This window comes from Mchenga conophoros, linkage group LG7 (assembly GCF_057382185.1).
Source record: "Mchenga conophoros isolate Kocher_MC1m ecotype Shallow Benthic linkage group LG7, M_conophoros_male_GT1.1, whole genome shotgun sequence".
Lineage (NCBI taxonomy): Eukaryota > Metazoa > Chordata > Actinopteri > Cichliformes > Cichlidae > Mchenga > Mchenga conophoros.
This window is the reverse complement of record NC_140532.1, coordinates 60859529-60882014: the sequence shown is the minus strand read 5'-3', so window position 1 is coordinate 60882014 and position 22486 is coordinate 60859529. Positions and strand designations below refer to the sequence as shown.

Here is a 22486-nt window from a genome sequence, read left to right as displayed (position 1 = left end):
TTCACTCCATCCACGCAGTTCCTGCGTCCGCTCTGTTGCACGGTCGCCGTCACAGCGTTGAAAAGATGCTGCGAGGTGCCGTGTTTTACGGCAGCATCCTGCCTTTGTACCTTTTCCTCTGCGTCTGTTCTCTGCCGGTACACGACCACAGGACCGCCAAGCAGCTGCAGGTGAGTCAAAGCGTAAATGCACTTTTCAGAGATCCTTATGAATGGGAAAGTGTTCACATATGCAATGGTGAACAAACATCCAGTAATACAGAAGTTGACATGAATAAATGAATTAAACATGTTAAAGTTACCTGATATTTCTAATGTGTGTGTGTGTTCAAAACTGTGCTGCATGTGTCGTCGCATCCACTCATTTTAGGGATGCTGCTGTAAGTTCCTTTGTTGTTCTGCATACCTTAATGTTTCTGCATGCGCTGCCCTTAAAGACATAAATGTTCTCACTGAAAGCTGTTGATGGTTGAACAGCTGAGATTTGTGAGATGTGAACTATCATGAGTTTCTGTCACAACTGACTCAGGGAACTATGATTTTCATAGTTATAGCATCTTCAGATTACCAGTGTGGTGTTTCTGTTTTGGAATAACACGGTCGGTCCTGTTTGTGAAGGATTAAAAAAAGAAAGAAAAAAAAGAAGAAGTTTTATTGTTGTTACTGTGTACTGTACCCTGGAGGGTGCCAGAGCTGCTTTCCGGTGAGTGAGAGTCAGATTATGCAGGCAGAGGCACGCACCTGGTAACTCCGGTGCAAACGCTACTTATTTGCTGACTCAGGGGAAAAACCGCAGATAACTACTTAAAGACAGAAACACGAGGTAAACAGGCAGTGTGCAGCAGAGTAACACCACCAAGACTTGTTTGTAAGCTTTAAGTGTCCACAGACAGGAACCCTGGCAAAAAGGACCCTGTGCAGCTGTCTGGCATTCCTATTTATTCCTTGAGTCCAGTGACTAATCATAATAGCTGAAGCAGACCTGCTGCTTGTGACAGATTCATGTTACTAACAAACAATCAGTCCCTGGCATTCTTTTGTGTGGGAGGCTTCCTTCTGGACTGCCAATGCTGAATTAATCTGTTTATCTGCAGGTTAAGCAGCAGAACCATTAAGTCAAATACTAGCATTTTATACAAACCCTGTTACCCAGAAAAGGTGCTGTTGCTCATAACAGCCAAGGCAAAAGCTCAACTTTAAAAATAATGAAAAGTTTTTTTAAAGATGTTTTTTTTTAGTCACAGTTTATGAAAGTAGATTAATATACCAAAATCCACTTTAGTGATACTTATAATTGCAGTTTCTGTGTAGTTCCCTGACTATCCAACGTAACATCTTATGCTCTAATATTCTTTGTTATGATCATGTAAACACATTAGTTTACATGTGTTTGAGTCTGGTTAACGAAAAAAGGTCATCATTCAAATGTATACAGTTACAGTTAAGTGCAAGTATTTTTGGAGACTGACACAATTGTTAAAAATCCACATTAAAATAGCAACCAACCATCAGCAATCATTGCTGTTAGTAAGTGTTTAGCTGCTTCAACACTGAAGAACATGTCTTCAGGTTTAGACAGAAAGACAAACTCTCCACATTATGTTCAAATCTTCTGTTTATGAGGAACATCTAATCAGAAGAAAACTGATTAAAGTGAAATAAAAGAATAAAAGTTTGAGACAGAATAGCTACACAAATGCCTTGTATACCGGTATATGATGTCTGAGAATAAAAATGAGGTAAAAGTTGAGCAGAATAGGTCATCTGAATCCTTCAAACATGTACTTTTTCACAATATGAAAACCTGGAGACGACAAAGACAGCTCTGTGGTTCATACTCCTCTAACAATGATGTAAAACGCAACACACAGGAAATCTCTGTGTTTTTAACTGCAGAAACTTAGCTTGTTCAGACGCGTCAGACCAGAGTGTGCATCTATAAAAACAAGCAATATTGTTGTCCATTTTATGCACTGCATAATCTTAAGTTGGCTGTACTATCACGTTGTTTTCACTCACATATTTTAAGAGGCAGTTTAAGTGGGATAATCATGCTGTTTGGCTTGTGGCCTTTGAAGCCATGTCTTGTTTGGGCCTCTTGACATGTTTTAGAGGTCTTTCACCAAAAAGTTCAGAAGATGTTAGAATGTTAGAAGCTGAAAGGACAAAAGAAAACAAGAAAACATAGTTTTAAATGTAAATTTAGCTTTAAACTTATGAATTAAATTAATTTTTTCCCTCCATTACTCTGTACTCTAGATTTATTTGAGATTTTCAAGTAACCTCGACCAGAACCGAAATGATTTGATTTGTTGACTGTTAAAAATGGACTTGTTAATTGTTTCCTTGGTGAGAGAGGTGCGCTATTTTGGTTAGTCAAAACAAGACATTTGAACACATCAATTTGGACTCTTGGAAAAAATAAGAAAAGCTTTTGCTGAGCTGGGTATACACTGGATGGAGCTTATAAAGTAGCTAAAACTAAGTCTAACTTCAAGAACTGAAAAAAGTTGCTCATTGTATTACAGTACCTCTCATTTTAGACACTTCTAGTATTTTTGCTACTCATGATAATATATCATCTGGATTTTGAATGCAAGACATAGAGAAGTAGTTTTATTTTGGTATTGAGCCAATCACAGACCCAAATACTTTCACTGCTGGAGACACTGTTTCTATAATCACACTTATGCACTTTTATCTGGAAACTGTTTTCAAATGAAATCACTCTGCCCTACATCCTCAATTATGGATGGGGACTTTTATCAAAGGAAATCGGCAGGGTCTGCGTGATACGCTCATAAATTTCCACCCTGAACAAAGGAGTTTGGGACCGATAAAATCTAATCAAAAAGCAAACTGTATGCCTGCTTGATTGTTTCCAAACGTCTGAGTTTTTCCCTGTCCACACATGGCCAAAAGAGTGATCTAAAACAGTGTGGGATGAGGACAAAAGGTTAAAATCTGCTGAAGTTTGTTAAGGTCTATTTTACAAGAGCATCCAATATACAGACAACAGAGATTTGCAAGTACATGGGGGGGAAATAAAAACAACAAATGACTGGTTTAATGACAGGCCCTGTGTAGTGAGCCAGGAAAGTCCAATAAAAAAAAAAAACTATCCAAAAAAGCACGGATCACACAGGAGAAACAAGCACGATGGAGGCATGTGAGGGAAGTGCATCAAAAAATGAGGGAAAAGACATGCACTAAATAGACACCGGGGAGAGAGGGGTAATAGGGCAACAATCAGGTCAATCAGACAGAAATATGTAATAATCAAAATAGTTTTAAAATAATACAGGAAGTAACCTAAAAAGGATTTGAGAAAAAGGCAGACGCAGGCACACAGAAAGAACAGAAGAGGGGAAAACCTTCAAAAACACAAAGGACAGAGAAAACTAACCATTCATATTGGAAACCACAACACACAGAAACTGCAATGTTTTCAAAGGTTCCTATGGAAAAGCTGATGTTATCTGGAGTATGATGGGGCTTGTTGACTGAAGGTTTACTGATAGATGTTTACCTTGGAGAAGCAGCCTCTCATCTCTATTCATGCTAATACCCTTCATCCTGCAAACATTCCCCACACTTAGCACAGTCAGCTCTCTGTGTGCAAAACACTTACAGCCTGCTGATATTCAGGACTTTTTGTAGTTAAATATTTACCCTGGAGAAATTTCTCCCACTATGTGCATCATTTATCTAAAGTTTGGCTACTTTTTATCTGCCAAGGGATATCTGTGGGATATCTCACAGCATGTGTTTAAAAGGGAGTTGAATCAAGTCCTGCTTGTTTTTTGTGTCACTGTAAAAATGATAATTCTCGCTAATGTTTAGATTACCACCCTTAACAACCTCCCATAAAACACCCCCGGTATTATAGTGCAGGTGACCTGATGTCATGACTGAAGAGGGAATTTCCAGACATCTGCTCACTGTGTGTGATGCAGCTTTTTGTAGCTTTGATGAACACATTTTCATCTGTGTGTGTGCACATTTTTTCTGTGTGCAGGTTCATACTTGCACATATACGTGTAGTTGCATGTTTGAACATCGTCCACAAAGAGTCCTCAGTGTAACCACCTATTAGATAAAACTATAATGCTCCTTTCTGCAGATGTTCCCAGCAGTACACATGGCTTGTATCTCAGGCACACTGATTTGGGAAGCAGGAATCACACTATCCTGTGCGGACATGTTGGCCCCATCGGCAGGATTCCCAAGCATACACAATGCTTTCTTTTAGTGGCATGTGACTCTGTGTTATGCCTTTTAAGCAAACCTGTACTCATTGCCAACATACTTACAGAACAAACTATAGTTTTGTCACTCAACTCATCCTAAATTGAACGATCTGCTAGCTCCGCATGGCTCTGGCTTCAGCATTGTTCAAACTGTTAAGCCTGGGGTGCCAAACTCATTTTAAGAGTTTAAAGCATTTTAAGCAGGCCGGACCAGTGAAAATCCCCTTTTTGTCAGTATAAAGAAGTTACATATTTAACTTTTTTTCTACATGATGAAGAAAAAGCTGCTGTGACAAGGAAAGAAACTGTGACCATGACTCTTTGGACTTAAATGTAAGAAATAAATGTGTAAAATTTCAGAAAAAGTTTTGGTTGCTCATTGTTTAGATTGTCCCGTTTGTTTGTTTTTTGTAGTTGTAAAAAACTGAAATTTCTATAGTAGAAAATAGAAAATAGAAACTTTTCAGTTTTTCACAAAATTACAGAGGTTTTATTAGTAGACACATAGCTAAGCATTTTTCTAATTTGCTGAAATTTGTGAAAACTGAAATTTCTTGGGTATTGAATGGAACAAAATAGGCTTTCTCGTCAAAGGGCATCTTTTGGGAAAAAAACAAAACTGTGGCCAACAACACTACACAACGATAGACTGATGTGCGAATAAGGCATGAGGTAAAAATGACTGAATTCCAAATAGGGGTAGTGAATCCTTATCTTCAGTTACTGATCACGTTACATTTTAGTATATTAGTAATGGAAGACATGATTGCAGTCTTCAACTGTTGTTCCACTTCCCACAGTTTCAGTGGATTGAACTACTGTAAAAAATTGCCTGTCAGATTAAAGTTATGATGTATGAACCTATAGCAGGAAAGCCCTAGCAACCATTAATCTGTTAGCAAAGACAAACACAAATGCTATTTGTTGTGCAAAGCAAATAGGGACATTCTGATTTATAAGACAAAGGGTCAGTTTAAGAATTAAGTTCAGTCAACCTCCGTCATGTTAGTAAGTGCTCTCCACCCAGTGTAAGGTGGAATTAAATGGTCTCTATTTTATTGAATGGCCTTTATAAGTTTAAAATCAAATAGCACAATTAAAGCTTCAAAGTTTTTGAATGTATAGTAAACGGATTAAGACCTGACATTTGATGTTGATGATTAACAGCTTTGCTTGCTGTGAGTGAGCCTCAAAAACCAAAAACACCAAGGTCTTTTGTAAAGTAAAGGTCTAAAGCAGTGGCGGTGGTTCAGCACTGCTGAACAAAGCTGAACTGCTGTTCAATTCAAGATTCATACTTTTATACTTGGACTCTGCTAGAGTACCAAAAAGCAATATAGATCAATGTAGCTTCAGAATTGACAGGGAAAGTATGTGAGTCTATCTTTCCATCCATTTTCTAACTTAAGCAGAGAAGTCCATACCTCCCCATCCCCAGCCACGTCCTCCAGCTCTTCCGGGGTAGCACTGAGCCATTCCCAAGTCAGCTAAGACGTATTTCTCTCCAATGCATCCTATTACATCCTGGAACACCTCACCCAGGAGGCGTCCTTGTCAGATCCGCGAACCACTTCAACTGGCTCCTTGTTATGTGGAGAAACAGTAGCTCTCTGACTTAAGTCCTCACCCTGTCACTAAGAGAGAGGCCAGCCAAACTTCAGAGAAGGCTCATTTATGCAGCTTGCATCTGCAGTTTCATTCTTTCAGTCACTACCCACAGCTCACGACTATAGGTGAGCGCGGGGACAGATTGACTGGTATAGTAACAGCTTCTCTAAGTATCTGCAATTGATATAATCCACCTGCCAATCTCCCACTCTCTTCTCACCTTGCTTGTGAAATACATAAATTCCTCCACTTGAGGCAGGCACTCATCCCTGATCCGGAGTGAGCACTCCACCCTTTCACAGTTGAGGGACATGGCCTACACAGGGAGACGAGGAGCCGGATTTAAATGCAAGCATGTCAGAAGAAGTGAAAAAACAAGTGAAAACGTAAAACGAGCAGCATCTGGCTGCATTTCAGGGATATTGGGTGTCTGATCGTCTAAATGAGTTTTACAGTGCTTGAAGAAATTTATAATTCTTGACTTGTTTGATCTGTTGCTCACCGCAAACAAGCACAAGCTGAAATGTTGGACTTTTAACTGTATTTTCATAAGTTTTGCAGCTTTTCCTACTGACAAAAACCTCCCTTATGGCCATTCATGCCACACAATGTAATTAAGCAATAAACAATTAACCTGTTGAACCCCAATGCTCCCGGTACTGGAGGCGTACAGTACATCCCATTAAACATCTGGTTTAATGGGATGTACTGTAAGATGTGTTTTTAAATATAGACATGTGTGGTATCCACAGAAACATCAGAATCTCAGCTAAAAGCTCACAAAGTAATTTCAACAACCACTAAACAGCTGAAACGGCAAATGATTAAAAAGCAAGTAAGCGCAAGATGTAAACACAATGCGTGGATTCCCACCGTTCACCTGATATACATGGACATACCTTTGGTGCTGAAAGCAAACACCTCACAGAATTTCAAACTGCAGGTTTCATCACTCCGATCAAAATTTACTGAACCAGCAGCAAAAGTAGACCAAAAGTACACTTCACGTGAAAAACTGAATTGCCTCTTACTTTGACTTTCATCCTTTCATTAATAATAGCAATTTTCTGCCTTATTCGCAATTTTACACATTTATTTATTACATTTTATGTCCAGAGTCTTGCTGACAGATCTCTTTCCTTGTCACAGCAGCGTAAACTACACATGGCAGCATATTAGCACAGCTAACTGTCTTCTCAGTGAAAAACAGGCCACTCAGCAACTCTGAAACTGAACTGTACCAACAATCATAGGCTGGCCTGGGCCAACTTACATCCCTCACATCAGACAACAAAAACCAACACAAGTGAGCCAGCAGCTGACGTCAGCATGTAATGAAGGAGTGTGACAGACGCCCAGCGCAGCAACTTATGACACTTCAAACATCATATGGATAACTGAGCTGAAGCTCATACACTGATGCCCTTGGTGGCTGGAGCTCAGGAGGTTCATCTCGTAAGGCTGATGGTTTGATCTCTGGCTGCTCCAGTCTGCATTCCAAATATCCTTGAGAAAAATATTAACTACAAATTCCAAAAGGTTGATTCTGGACGTAACGTTTTCAGTTTGAGAAACGTTTCGTCACTCATCCAAGTGACTTCTTCAGTCTGAACTGACTGCAGGTTTCCCCAACCTTATAAACAGTACATTTGCATGTTGACTGAAACCAGCCCACTGAATGAACAATGGCCTGTGAGGTCAGTTCCTTGATCATTAATATGCAAATTGTCATGACTATTGATCAACAACCACTGATCAAAGCCAAAGACCATTGATCACTGATCAATGGCTCAATGGCTATGAGTACCATTCACAGAGAGTTGGGGAATTGGCTGCAATCACAGCATTTTAAGGCTATGTCCACACTAGCCCGAATAGATTTGAAAAAGGCGTTTTCGTCTGAAAACGCTCCGTGTCCACACTAGCGTTTTCAGTCGTTTTCACAGAGTTGTGCATCCACATTGAAACGGCCGAAAACGTTTACGTTGCAGTACTGCGCATGCTTGAAGCGCAGGAAGATTCGGCCTGCCTCATTTCTGTCTGCCGTTTATTTACTTTCCGGCTCTTTGAAATGTCGCAGCAAAATGTTGAGGAAAAGCACCGAGTTTTTTAAATGGACTAACAATGAGGTGTTGTTGTTGCTGCAAGTAACACAAAAGTACAAAGTGAGAATTAAAGAATTTCAAGAAAAGCTATCTGAAACATGTACAAACTGATATTAATCTTTAATAGTGCTGTCAAAATTGAGAGCAAACAAAACAACTGCTGTATAATGTCCTCAGCTATCTTTGTTTAATTGGTCACATGACTAAAATGCATCATCGTTTTCAGAAGTCTCCGTTTTCGCTGTCCACACTGCGACGCGAAAGCACCGTCTTCAAATGTATTCAAATGTATTTGTTTTCAAGAGCGTTTTCAAAACGCTGTGTTTTTCTTCGGGGAAAACGCTGTCTCAGTGTAGACGGGAGGCCAAAACGGAGAGAAAATGATGCGTTTTCAAACGAAAATGCATTAGTGTGGACGTAGCCTAAGATGGTGAAAGATGGACCCTTAGGCCCCCTCCTCGATTCAGAGATGGTATTTCCCTTTTCACGTAAATGGCCTCCTTGACTCTGCCCTCAAACCAGCGTTCCTCCCTGTCCAGGATGTTACATCCTCATCATTGAAAGTGTCCACTGGCCTGTAGGTGTAAATAGACTGCGGAGTCCTGGCTTGACGAGTTAGCTCTTCTGTGTTGTGCCATCAGCTTCGCCAGAGGTTGTTTGGTTTACTGATGTAAAAATCATGGCAATCCTCCTGGCACTTAACAGCTTGTGTCAGGGGACTCGATCCTAGGGGGTGGACCAATTTTTGGTGCAGCATGTTTTGAGGTTTAAAAGCCACAGAGACCCGGTGTTTAGACTGTTCAACTGTAACAACTGTTCCGATACTCCTGACACATAAGGGATCACTAAGGGTTTTCACTTAGGCAGCAGTTGTCCTTCTCTCCTGGATCGGCTGGAGCTTTCTTTAGATGCCTTACCAGTTTTGACAAATGCCCAGCTGGGATAACCACATTTACTCAGGGCCTTCTGGATGTGATGTTCTTCTGCTTCCCTGGCTGCTGTGTCTGGGGATGGTGTTCGCTTTGTGTTGTAGCGTCCTGAGGACACCCAGTTTGTGCTCCAGTGGATGAGAGTTAGACCATAAATACTGATTCGTATGCGTAGGTTTCCGGTACACATGAACTTTTAACTGTCCCTCATTACTGATGGAAATCTCACAGTCTAAGAAGGCTAACCTGCCACTTTTCATATCTCCCCTGGTGAATTTGATCTGTTGGTCCACCGAGTTAATGCGATCCGTGAATTGTGGTACATCATGAGATTTGATTTTTTCCATCTTAAAATGCTGTATTTGCAGCCATTCCTCAACTCTCTGTGAATGGTACTCATAGCCATTTATCAATAGTCTTTGATCAGTGATCAATGGTCTATGGCTTTGATCAGTGGTTGTTGATCAATCAACCTTTTGGGATTTACTTACCTGGATGTTTGAGCATGCATTGAGACACTAACTCCAAATTGCACTCTGATGCATCTACTGGAGTATGAATATGTGTGAATGTTAGACAGGAAGCACTTAAGCATAGAAAGACGTGCTTGTATAATGGGTGAATGCACCCATCACAAAATGAAGCATTTTGTATAAAGAAGGTACTTTGAATTCTCCAGGAGGGTGTGAACGTTATGAACGTTATGTCATCAGCATCAGTATTTTGTGATGATTTACTTTCAAAGAAGTGTGTATGAAGTCAAAAGCCAAGGATAATCTGGAATTTACCAGTAGAAAGGTGGCAGAAATGGTACATAGCCAACATTACATCTTTATGTATCTATTAAAACTAAAAAGTACTCTGACTCTGTTTTCTTTCTCCCAGAGATGGAGCAACAGTCATGCCGGTCTGAAGAAGAGGCCAAGTCATGAACAGGACACACTAAATGAAGAGTACGATTTCAAGTCCCCAAATGACACAGATTTGTGGAATCGTCCTCGCTGTGGAGTCCCAGATTATCCTACCTTAACGCAGCTCAGCACGACATACAACAATGTGAAAAAGAGGAGGGACACCCTGAGTAGACAGCAGCGCAGGAAGCGATTTGCGCTCTATGGCAGGCGATGGGAGAAGACAGACTTAACTTACAAGTAAGAAACACTAAAAAGTCTCTAAATACAGTGACTTGTTTGTTTGTTTTGCTGATGAGTTACATGGCTGCCTATATGACCATAATTTGCAGGAGTGGAACGCAAAGCTGATGGTTTTAGTTTAGTATGGGGATCTAATGAAACAAATCTGTTTGTTTAGTTTCACATTAAGACTTTGTTTTTAGTTTTCATTTGTCAAAAGAACTGGCAGCTATCTTATAAATGGTGGAAGCACTGGAACGTTAAGCTTAGCAAATTTATTACATCACCAACCAGTATGAGGTTTATGCCATAACTGCCCTAAATGTACAGTATTGGCAATTACCATAATAACTTGTTATGTTTCTATAGAATAGAATAGAATAATCCTATAATTGTTCCACAAGGTGAAATTTGGGTGTAACAGCAGCAAGAAAGACACATATACAACAAACAGTACACAAGACAAAGAACAGAAACACACACAATTTTTACATATTTACATCAAAGACAAAGCACCTATAATGGTTTATCCACGAATAATCACAAGCTCTTTAATCAGAATAATATTTTTATTGCTAAGAAATGTATTTTATTGATGAATTTTCAAATTTACTGTTTGAAAAATGGGCCACAAACCAGTTCACTCTTAATATCACTCCCAAGTGCTGGTGGCCAACAAGGTGCTGGTGGCCAACAAGGTGCTGGTGGCCAAAGACAAACATAGAGGAAAGGAAGAAGGCATGTTATGAGGCAGCACAAGAGAAAGAAAGGCAGGAATGGAGTGTGGAGGTGAGAGTAGGGACTCTTAATGTAGGGACTGGTAAAAGAAGACAACTGAAGAGAAGGTAGGTCTTTTTATATAAGATACAGTTTCTTAAGCTATTCAATTTTTTGTTTAAACCTGAATTTACCTATTTATGACAGCTCTTTGTAGTCTTAAAGAAGTGTGGTGCTTGTACAGATTTACTAGTGCCTGTGTTTGAGCAGGGTACCACTTCATAATTGCAAAATAAAGAACAAGGGTACTAATAAAAGGAACTTGAACTTGACGTACAAGTCATCAAAGTTGGGGGTGGTGGACTAACTACCAAGTTATTCCCCAGAAAAACATGCATGCCTTTAATTGGTATTGCTAACAGAAACAAAGCTCTACTCTATTGCCCAAATACACAAAACTGACACAGAAGGACCAAAAGCAGAAGCTTAGCAACAGAATTCACCACAGCCGATCCTTCTCACTGCCTAACCAGAATCAAAAGAAGCTCCTCCCTAGTCTTCAGGTGCTAGTTAAGCACTGAAACTCATAAGCCTGGAAAAAGCAACCAAAATGGCCTTGAATGTATTCCCAAGACCACTGCTTTAACCACTTTGGACACCACAATTAAAAATAAATAAATAAATAAAAACCCAACAGACTCCTAAGGGAATCCACTTAGGCCTACCAGGGACAGAACACCAGCAATCATATGCAAATCAAAAATAGACAGAGACGAGCCAAAGGCAGCGATGCTGATTAATACTATTGATCCACATGGATTTGGACCAGTTTCTTTCCAAGAGTTTAAGAAGTCTAGCATACCACATGCACATATATATTAAATTTATGTTAAAGCTTGATAAAACATGATATTAATGTGTTTGTGCCAACCAGGATCATACGTTTTCCCTGGCAGATGAGTGAGGACAAAGTGCGGAGTGTTTTCCAGAAGGCGTTTGGTGTGTGGGGTGCTGTTACTCCTCTCAGGTTCAGTGAAGTAACCAGTGAGAATGCTGACATCATCATTGATTTCAACAGGTGAGAAATGTCCACCAGTGAGCAACACAACACTGGCATTTAAGAATAAAAATTCAGCTAAACTGAGACATTGATTTACCTAAGACAACAACCCGAGGACAGTTTGCTTTTTCACTCATTTATTCAACAAAAATATTGACAGGAATAAAAAATAAATACAGAGCAATCCTCGAAACCATTCCAGATCCCCCCAGTTGCAAGATACTAAATGCTTTCTTGCATGCTTTACCTATTTCAAATCCACTTGCAAATTTTCAGTGAGTTTCAAATCTGAGCTTTGACTAGGGCATTTCATGAACCTCAACTTCAACTTTTCTAACTTTTCCCTGATGTAATGGCTTGTGTGATTAGGTACGATTATCCTGTTCAAGCTCAGCTTCAGATTTTTTTGATATATACTGTCAATAATGTGAAGATGGAAGACGAGATACAGCAGAAATAAAGCTGTGATAAAGGAACTCTGTGATTTGTTGTTTCTTGGCCAAATTCTAGATGAGCCATCTTAAGCATGTGTGTCGAATGAAGCAGCTCCAAGTATTCAGATTTAAATATTTGTATAGATGAAATCTTGACCATTAACAATGTGTACAGTAATCACACATGATGTGTTTGCACTTTTCTTCATGTTCTAGCCCTTTAAAACCCCCAAATCGTAATCAGCATTAAGCAGTTTCAGAATTGCGATAAACAACAAAACTAGTGCATCACTATTTAGATATCAAATCACTTAAACTCTGGCCTGCCCAGATGTAGCTGTGGTGTGGAGCGGTGAGCACACATGCTAGTCTAAGCAGACAGTAGACACAGGCACACCTCCAGAGCAACTGCAAGGTAAGAAGCTAGCTGGTACAATTCAACAAAAAGCAAGAAACTAAGTAACCTATGTTTTTACCAAAAGTTCATTTGCCTTAAGATTTTTTAAAATCATACTTCCTAAACAAATGCTGACATGTTCAGGCAGAGGCTTAGCAAGAGGGTTTTCTTTATTTTATCCCTCAAAAATTTCAAAAATGACAAAATTCAAAAACATAATTAGCAGGCCCATAAAAGAGGTCAACTAAATATAAATCTACAAAAAGTAATTTCCAGAAACTTAAGTTGTATCTCACTTTGTTTGTTTAACTCACAAACTGGCCTAATTATAAAGAGGGTAGCTTTTATAATGGTTTGGCCAAACTATTTACACACAATAGGGGGAAAACAAAAATACACACTAATATTAACTAAGCACAGAATAACCCAAGTAAACCTAAAACACCCCTGCTCCTGGTAAGCCCATGGTTGGTCCTGCTGAGCAGGCATTTTGTTCCCAGAGTCCTCAGCCACGCCTTTTGCCCAGACAGGAAACAGCCATCGCCCAAACCCAGGTAACTCAAAGAAAGAAACATAATTAATATAACAAAACATTTTTAGAAAAACCCCACAATGCCACTATGTGTGCGCCTCATAATATCAGTGTTAGGTTTAAATAAAATGATTAATGAATTATATTAATGAAGAAAACTGCAAAACAAACTAATAAAGTGAACAAATGGACTGATTTACCCATGTGTGGCTGATGCCATCACATTCACAAAGGGTTAAAATGGGAATGTCTATAATTTGGATTCTAATTGCAGGACATTTTATTAAAGCAATTTATCAAGAGCAAAGCATCAATGAATAACAATCACGAAATAATATTGAAATTGGCAGAATTATACTTTTCTAATTAACCAACTATGAGCTAATGCTGACCTTGTTTTAATCCTTGTGAGGGAGGAGGTCAGGGGGAATGAGCGTGCCTTGAGCACTGATGCCCTTATCTCTTCCATGTAGGTATGACCCATTAGGAGACACATCAACGGGAAACAAGTTAAATCCAAATCCTTTTGAATTAATATTCTAACATGGTAAAAAGGAGCAGTTTGCAGGTTCACAGTCCAGCAGTCGATCCCTCTGGGGTCTCTGCTGGAATCTTCAACATCTTAGGTCCGATCTTCTGAACTGCTCATCATGCAGAAGACAAAGGGAAGAACCCTGTATCACTTTTTCACCTCACCCCTCTCTCTGACTTTTCCAGATATATTATTTAAAGCAACTTTAAAAATCACTTCATTATTTTTCTTTTCTATGCAGTACTTAATTTGTCAATAATTCCAGCACATATGAATGTTCAGTCACACATGAATATGCTTCATTTCATGCCTTATTTAAGTTATGGTATTTCTCTTCAATTACATTTCTCTTACTTTATCTTATTCAGAATCATGTATTATTATGGGTTGGCAGCACATTTCTTATCTTTCACGTTTTTCCAGACACACATAAATCTTAGGCATTTTCCAAACACACACAGACACTAAGCTGCCAAGGTCAAACCTGGATCATGTCTGTGCAGACACAATCTGGACATTAGAATAGTTTTCATTAATCAAACTTATATATGGATTATATCTTTAGTTAGGAATAAAGATGATTTACTATTAGCAAATACGGATAAGGTCTGTTATAGCACTCTTTATCAGTTCAAACATAAAAGACCTTTTACTCTCTGGCACTAGCACCAATGGTGAACAATGGGCTGTGAGGTCAGTTTCTGGATCATAGTCCAGTGTTTGCCAGTGGTGCTGGTTTCAGTCATTATTTAAATGTACAGTTTAAAAGGTTGGGGAAACCTGCAGTCAGCTGAGACTAGATGTCACTTGGATGAGGGATGAAACATTTCTCCAACCAAAAACGCTACGCCCAGATGAACAGAATCAACTTTTTTTTAAAGACCCAGGCACAAATCTTAGGCATGACTCCTGCTGTCATAGTAAACCAGGAAACACTAAACCAGATGTCTCCCAGCCAAGACTGAGAGAGGATTATGGAACAAATGCAACATAGGACTTGTTTGGTGGGATTTTTAATAGCATGCCTCTGGCTACATATTGTATCAAATCAGAAGAGTCATTTGGCATCAGATTCATGATACTTACAATGTCATAACAGCTCTCTTCTTTTTCAGCATCCTGCCACACTTCACTTTGTCAGCAATTCAAGTTCTAACTTGTGTACATGTTACTTTCATGAGTCATTTTTAGAACTACTGCTATATTGTGTTTAATATTATGTACTCAGTTAAAATCTATCACGCGACCATTTTTGTATAACATACTTTGTACACATTAAAATAGGCTAGCCACTAGTTTACTGGGTGCAGCGTAGAATTGCATCATGTGCCTAATATGTAGCTTATTGACATACTTTAATGTCAAAGCATGTCCTACATAGTTTTCTTACAGAAACGTTGGTCCACTGAAATTTCAACTAGTCAACAAGTCCACATAAAGAGTCGTTTGACCATTGTATCATTTCTTCTAGCTAAATAATGCAATCCAAGTATAATTCTACAAGAAGACATTCCCTTTAACAGCTACTCACTTTTTTGGCATATTTAATTATACCAGTCATGTCCTACTGTAAAAGTAAGATAAATATTTAATTTTGTTCTTACACATGTCTTCATGCCTCGCAGTCCTGAACATGATGACTCAATAACTGAAACCAGTCCATTTAGCATTTACCAATATCACTAAAAGCAAACTAATTTAGGACACAAGCAGTTCTCATTATTACCATATGACAACAAAATGAACCTTTTCAGGGATTGGCAATGCATTAAATGTTGTGCTTCAAAATATTTTTGTGGATGAGCACTGCCGTTCAGCAGTTGGGTGAACCCTAACCATTAAAAATGAATGCCTAACCCTGACCCTAAACCTAACCATAACCTGATTGTAACCCTGACACTAAAACCACATTTTGAGCCTCAAAAAGGCCTTCAAACTGGTGAGGACTGGTGAGTGTGTCCTCACAAGTGACTGTTGGTTCTCACAAGTATAGTAGAATGCACAAACACACACACACACACACACACACACACACACACACACACACACACACACACACACACACACACACACGGGAAGATTGTTGATTTATGTATCTGCACAACACTGCCAATCAGATGTGTATAAGGGTCACTGAATGATGTGTATTATTTAGAACTAATACTCAGAATTAAGAGTTGCACTGTACTCAATTTGCAACATGCTTAGCATAGAGAAAGAGCATCAAAAGAATGATATGTGGTAGGTTTACCTCGTCCTCTAAAAGAAGTAATTGTGTAGGTACTGGCATGGGGACAACTTACCATTCGATGGTCCAGGAGGAATCCTTGCTCACGCCTATTTCCCCCAGACACAGAGAGAGGGAGAAGTCCACTTTGACTACGATGAGCACTGGACAGTGGGCAATAATGCTGGTAAGTACATTTGAAAAGCTTTGAGCTGATTGGAACCAAAAATAACTACTCTCAGTTTGACTGCCCTCCTCTGTTTGCTTTTTTAGGCACAGACCTCCTCCAAGTGGCAGCTCATGAGTTTGGCCACGTTTTGGGCCTGCAGCACTCCCTTGAGCCCGATGCTGTGATGTGCCCATTCTATAGTGACGCTTACCCTCTGCAGCTGAGTGAGGATGACAAAAGGGGCATTCAGTATCTGTACGGATCCCCTCGGCATGCGCCACCTGTGATGACAGAGACCAATGAGATTGAGACTGAACTGGTGAGGCCCTTGAAAATACATGTATTTACTTAGAAAAATATAAGCCATTCTGTATTTTGCTGCTTTGCATGATAGTTCATAGACAAAAATATTCAGACTAAGTTTGTTGCTGTGTTCCAGCCAAATGCTTGCAAAACAAACTTTGATGCTGTATCCATGATCAGGGGAGAGCTCTTCTTCTTTAAGTCTCAATATATTTGGCGAATACGTGATGGGCAGCTACAAGCTGGCTATCCAGCTTTATTATCACGCCACTGGAAAGGAATTCCAGAACACATTGATGCTGCGTTTGAAGACAAGTCTGGCAACATCTGGTTCTTCCAAGGTACAGACGCGAACTAGACAGTTTTTTTCTGGGGGACACATTAAACAAGTATTTTCCACAAAATATCCTTTGTTCCTCAAAACTAGTCAAGCAAAAGTGATTTTGATAACTTTAATGATATGTAGGGATTGCTAATTAGGAAGCTGAAAGTTAAAGTTGTTAGGCAGTCAGAATGTAAAGAAAACAGCTATCAATGACTTTGCCAATGTAGTTTACCTTAAAGGAAGATAGAGATGGACTGTAAAATTCTTAACTGCCACGTGGAAGTTAAAATAGTGAGTGAAAGGGAGTGAAGTCTTTATAAAATGTGTGTCTGGTGAGTTCAGTTAAGGGAGAAAGAAACTCAGGAGCCAATCAGTGATGAGAAAGTGAAGAGAGGAAATGAGGTAAATCTGGGGAAACGTGGGAACATGAGGAAAAAGGTTAAATAAAATAATAATCTTCACAGTGACACACGAGTTTATGGTAGAAATATGTAGCCTTGAATGTTGTTGTTACATGGTTGTTCTTTTTCACAAGGATGTGCTTTACATGTATTCAGCTGGGATGATTTCTAGAAACAACATCCTGGTGACTTATTAATTGTAATTAATTAATTATATTAATTAATTTTAATTATTACTTATCAGGTGACAGCTACTGGGTTTTTGATGCTGAAAGGAAGATAACAGGGCCAGATTCAGTGAGACGGCTGGGTCTTCCTGTAACAGACATTGAAGCAGCTTTGAAGTGGGAAGAGGACCATACTGAGAAAGTCTACTTCTTCAAGTCGAGTTACTACTGGTCCTTCAATATTCAGGATAATCGAATTAATGACTTACACCCTCGCAGCATTTACGAGTGGAGGGGAATGCCCAGCCACATCGATGGAGCCTTTTTGGACAGATATGGTGAGGAGTGTAATCTCTGCCTCTGACTTAGTGACTTGTACGTCTAGAGAAAGTTTTAACATGTACGTCTGGAGTTCACTGTTGCATTCTTTTGCCCTTTGACAGGCTATGCCAATTTCCTGAGTGGAATGCACTACTGGAAGTTTGACCCTGTGGCACTGAAGGTACTGGAAGGCTACCCCCGGAGCATCGGCATGGATTTCTTTGGCTGCTCTGCCTCTCTGTCCAAATAAGTTACATCTGCATTACTTTTACAGATCATTTTTTCTGTTAAATTTCCCATACAAAACACTCAAGATGTTTTGGCTATATTCAATCTGATAGATTTCATGAATTTGACTCTAAAGGAAGTGTCTTTATTTGCCTTTTGCAGAGCCAGAAATGTTTCTGTCAGTGTCAGAATACAATCTGGAGAAAGCTAGTTAAAATTGTTAGTGTCAGTTCAATAAAAACTTCAGATCCAAGCTTATATCCCCCCATCTCAGCTGACTGCAGGCTTCCCCAACCTTATAAACAGTACGTTTGCATAATGACTAAAACTGGCACCAGTGGCTAACAATGGGCTGTGAGGTCAGTTTCATGGTCATTATTATGCAAATTGGCATGATGTTTTGGGAAAATGCATCTCAGCTGTTCCGATACTCGTGACACATAAGGGTTCACTAAGGGTTTTTGCTTAGGCAGCAGTTGTCTGTCTTCTCTCCTGGATCGGCTGGAGCTTTCTTTAAGCACCTTCCCAGCTTTGACAAATGTCCAGCTGAGATAACCACATTTACTCAGGGCCTTCTTGATGTCATGTTCTTCTGTTTCCCAGGCCCGTCTTTGTAAATGGTATCATGGCTATTGATCAATGATGAAAGAAGTCACTTGGAAGATGAACAAAACTCCCACTGAAAATTCTACATCCAGATAAACAGAATTAACTTTCTGGAACTGCTTAAAATGATAACTCATAGTACTCATGCACTGAGTATTCAAAACCCACACACTCATAAACTGTTCTTTTGAGTGTTTGAATAGTTTTAATTAAGGGATTAAGGCAAACACTTTCTTACATTAGTCTGGCATTATTGATGAGTTGCGTCAGTGGTAGAAACAAACAAACAACAACAATAAAAAAAATGTGTAGTTTTGATTTGATTGAAATTTTCAAACTCACTTTCAAGGATTCGGAGTTATTTACACGCTTTAAAAATATTTAAGAGTATTCTCCTGTTGTGTTAGCTGTTCATTAACCATACACACCTACTGGAGCCACCGACTATATTGTTTGTTGGCTTACAACCACAGATTGCATCTAAAAATGATAGATGTAGCTTCCTGGTTTGAAGAGGGAAGTCAGTGTGGATGTGCCTGAATCCTAAATTCTACTCCAATGTTCAGCAGGGAGCAACTCCTCTGCTTGCAGAGCCTTATTTTTGCCATTTGATAGCAACAGTGGAGACAGATAGGAAAGCAAAGAGAGAGAGGGTGGAAGACATGCAGCAAAGAGTCCCAGGTCAGATTCACTGTATTCTGGTCATGTGGTATATATGTGTATATCTGACCATGTATGTTTAGGGATGGCTACATCTCGGGAGGTAGAGCAGGTAATCTACTAATTGGAAAAGTGGTTATAAGAAGTGGTTATAGCTGTGCTAATAGAATAGCTCTACAGATGGCAGGTTCAAGTATCTCACCAAATGCTGCATGGATTGTACAGAGGACTGGCCGCTACAAGTTGTGATATGTTTTTTTTAAAAAGAAATTTTTCTCTGAGTAGAATAAAAAATGAATAAAAATGTAAAAGGTTTTCCTAAGTAGTAACTTCAACCACAGTTTAGTTCTGAGAAAAATTGCTTTAACTAAATTCCCCCTCAGCTGTCCCCAAATGTGTGTTGTCATTGTCTATATAAACATGTACAAATCCAGTTTTACAGAACTGTGGACACTGTGAAAAATGTAAATAAAAACAGAGAATTATGATTTGCAAATATCAAATACATTTGCAAATAAACCCAGAAATTATTCAAAGTAGAAGATACAAAACATGGTTAAACTGAGAAAATGTACCATTTTAAGAAATAGGTATTTTTAATGGGAGCAACACATCTCAGAAAACTTAGGGGCATAATTACATCTGTGTAGTGTCCCTTCCTCTTTTCACTACATTCTGTAAATGTGTGGGAGCTGAGGAGAGCGGAACGTGGTCCCGTTCTTGTCTCATGGAGGATTATAGCTGCTCAGCAGTCCTGGGTCTTCTTTGCCATATACTTCATGATGCTCCCAATGTTCTCAGTTGGTGAAAAGCCTGGACTGCAGGCATGTCAGTTCAACATCTGCACTCTTCTACCACGATGCTGCTGAAACAGGTACTGTATGTGGTTCAGCATTTTCTTACTGAAACATGCAAGGCCTTCCCTGAAAAACACGTAATCTTGGTGGAGCACACGTTACTCTAAAACCTTGATATGTCTTTCAGGATTGATAAAGCATTTCCAGCTGTGCAAGATGCCAATTTCATAGGCACTGATACATATCTAGACCATCAGATATGCAGGCTTTCAACTGAGTGCTGATAAAAAGCTTGATATTCCTCCTTCCTCTTTAGTTCAGAGGACATGTTTCCAAAAACGTATTTCAAAGTGTTCTGAATTTTTTCACTTTACCTCAGTCCATTTTATCTTAGCTTTGGTACATTAGGGTCACGTTCACATATGATTCCTTCTTCGCACAACAGATAATTAACTTACTGAAAATGATGAGATATTCAAAGTTTTTCACTGACAATATCTATTCTGAAATTGTTCCACAACTTGAAGACTTTTTTTTTGTAGATAGACGAACCTCTGACCATGTTTACTTGCAGCTCCAAGATGCTTCTTTTACACTCAGTCATGTTTCTAACCTGTTGCCAATTAACCCAGCTATTTTTTTTTTAAACCACTTACTTTTCCAGCGTTTTGTTGCCTGTCCCACCCTTTTGAGACATGTTTTTGGCATCAAACTCAAAATGAGCCAACCTTCTTACAGAGGTACATTTTCTGAGTTTAAAGGGCTGATATGTCCTATATTGTATTGCAAATAAAAATATGGGTTTGTAAGATGTATAAATCATTACTTTCTGTTTTATTTAGATTTAACACAATATACTTACCTTTTGGAATTGGCTTTGTACATACATGTGTGTGGCTGGCCCTGTGAAACTGGGTTAGTGGTTTTACTGCTTCACTCTCCTTTGACCTCATCCACGGGCCATTTAGCCCCTCGGAAAACGATCTGCAAGTCATTTCTTTAAAAGAAAAATCAGGACCAGCCAGGAAATGATGCATTACTATAATAATGTAATTGTTCACAAAAGCAATTTCTAGCCTTTTATTCAGCTTCAGCAGAGGTAAACTGTTGTTCTGGCGCTGGCCTGATGTGAGAAACGATTGGTTTGCTTTTGCATTGTGTGGCACTGACAGCCTGTGTTGCAAATCCAGTTTATCCATTTTATTTTTTTATAACTAAACTAAATAGTATCCAGAATAAATGAAGCTTTGTGGTTAATCTTAAATTTTTAAGGTGCTACTTAAGGTTCTGTAGACAAGACAGACACATGCCTCACATCTGCTCTTTTCAGTGTTAAGGTTGTCTGCTGATTCCTCAGAAAACCACTGAGTGAAATTTTTAAAAACATAAACAAAGGTAAACAAAACAAAAAGTCTCTGTGATATAAACTGTGGTTCACTTACAGTAATGCATATTTTTTATGGACATTACATATTTTAGTTTGTATTCAGTACTGTTTGATATTTTTTGTAATAAACAGTGCAGGACACTGAGGATTGCAATGATTTGTAAAATACACTGGTGTGCTTGCAAAAAACAGCGGTCCATCATAGTATGGACAGTTAGCTGTAATTTTAATCATTGCAAATGTGCCTTTTATATAAACTCTCTGTTTACCATTATATTCAGGGGTATTTCATGTGAATAAACCAGTTCTGTATTTACACAAAAACAAACTAATTTTCCTGTTTTTGAATTCAAGCTTTATAATAGAAAAAAAGTTTGTATGGAGGTGCTGAGTGAACTGAAAGAAACACGTCGATACTGTTCAGTGAACAGCATTGTGGTAAGTTGTCTTTAGCCTGCTGCTTTGATTCATATCAAGAAACCTGATCTCATTCCCAACATTTATGGACCATTTATGGACAATTCTTGCTACATTTAACACATCCCTTTAGCACTATTCTTAAACATACATGGTGCAACCACAGAATGGCTACATATATAACAACTAACAAAAGCATAAGGAGGCAGATGCTTTATAAGCTGACACAGTCATGAGTTAAACCCAGAACACAGAGATGGCTGTGCGGTCTTATGCCGTCTATTTGGCCTCTTAGCTGCGTGTTTGAGTCTTCCCTCTACACTATCTAGTGCTATATAATATTATACCTGCGAGGCATAATCAGTCATGTGCAGCATGTCTCCTCTGACTACATAGATGTGGACACCACGGCATCCCAGAGAGTGCATAAGAGAGAGGAAGAGGAGCATGGCGACAGTGTGGAGTGGGTGGAGAGGGGTTTGACAGGAGGATAGCAGCAAGAGCGAAAGGGAAGATTTCCAAGATGATAGTAAGACCTGTTATGGCATATGGTTTGGACGATGGCAGTGACCAGGAAGCAGAACTGGAGGTTGCAAAGTTGAAAATGCTAAGATTTTGATGGTGACTGATGAGAACTGACAGAATAGAACTGAGTACATCGCAGCCAGTGTTGGGTAAGTTACTTTAAAATAGTAACTTAGTTACATTACTAGTTACTTCTCTCAAAAGTAACTCAAGTTACTCGTTACTTTCAAAGTAACTAGTTACTAGGGAAAGTAACT

The 22486-nt window shown here is 39.1% G+C and overlaps 1 protein-coding gene across 1 annotated transcript; it reads left to right on the top strand.

Annotated features, from left to right (window-relative positions):
* On the top strand, nt 1-21605 carry LOC146571395 (stromelysin-3-like). Its single transcript, XM_085280568.1, has 8 exons — nt 1-170; nt 9777-10042; nt 11676-11819; nt 15977-16110; nt 16197-16411; nt 16532-16736; nt 17366-17626; nt 17732-21605. Exons 1-8 carry the CDS (start codon nt 66-68, stop codon nt 17857-17859), a joined length of 1458 nt encoding a protein of 485 aa, XP_085136694.1. The 5' UTR covers nt 1-65; the 3' UTR covers nt 17860-21605.
* The last annotated feature ends 881 nt before the right edge of the window (nt 21606-22486 follow it).

Coding starts and splice junctions, on each gene's coding strand:
- LOC146571395 (XM_085280568.1), top strand. CDS start 66: ATGCTGCGAGGTGCCGTGTTTTACGGCAGCATCCTGCCTTTGTACCTT. Junction 10,043..11,675: donor AAGACAGACTTAACTTACAA/GTAAGAAACACT, acceptor TGTGCCAACCAG/GATCATACGTTTTCCCTGGC. Junction 17,627..17,731: donor AGCCTTTTTGGACAGATATG/GTGAGGAGTGTA, acceptor GCCCTTTGACAG/GCTATGCCAATTTCCTGAGT.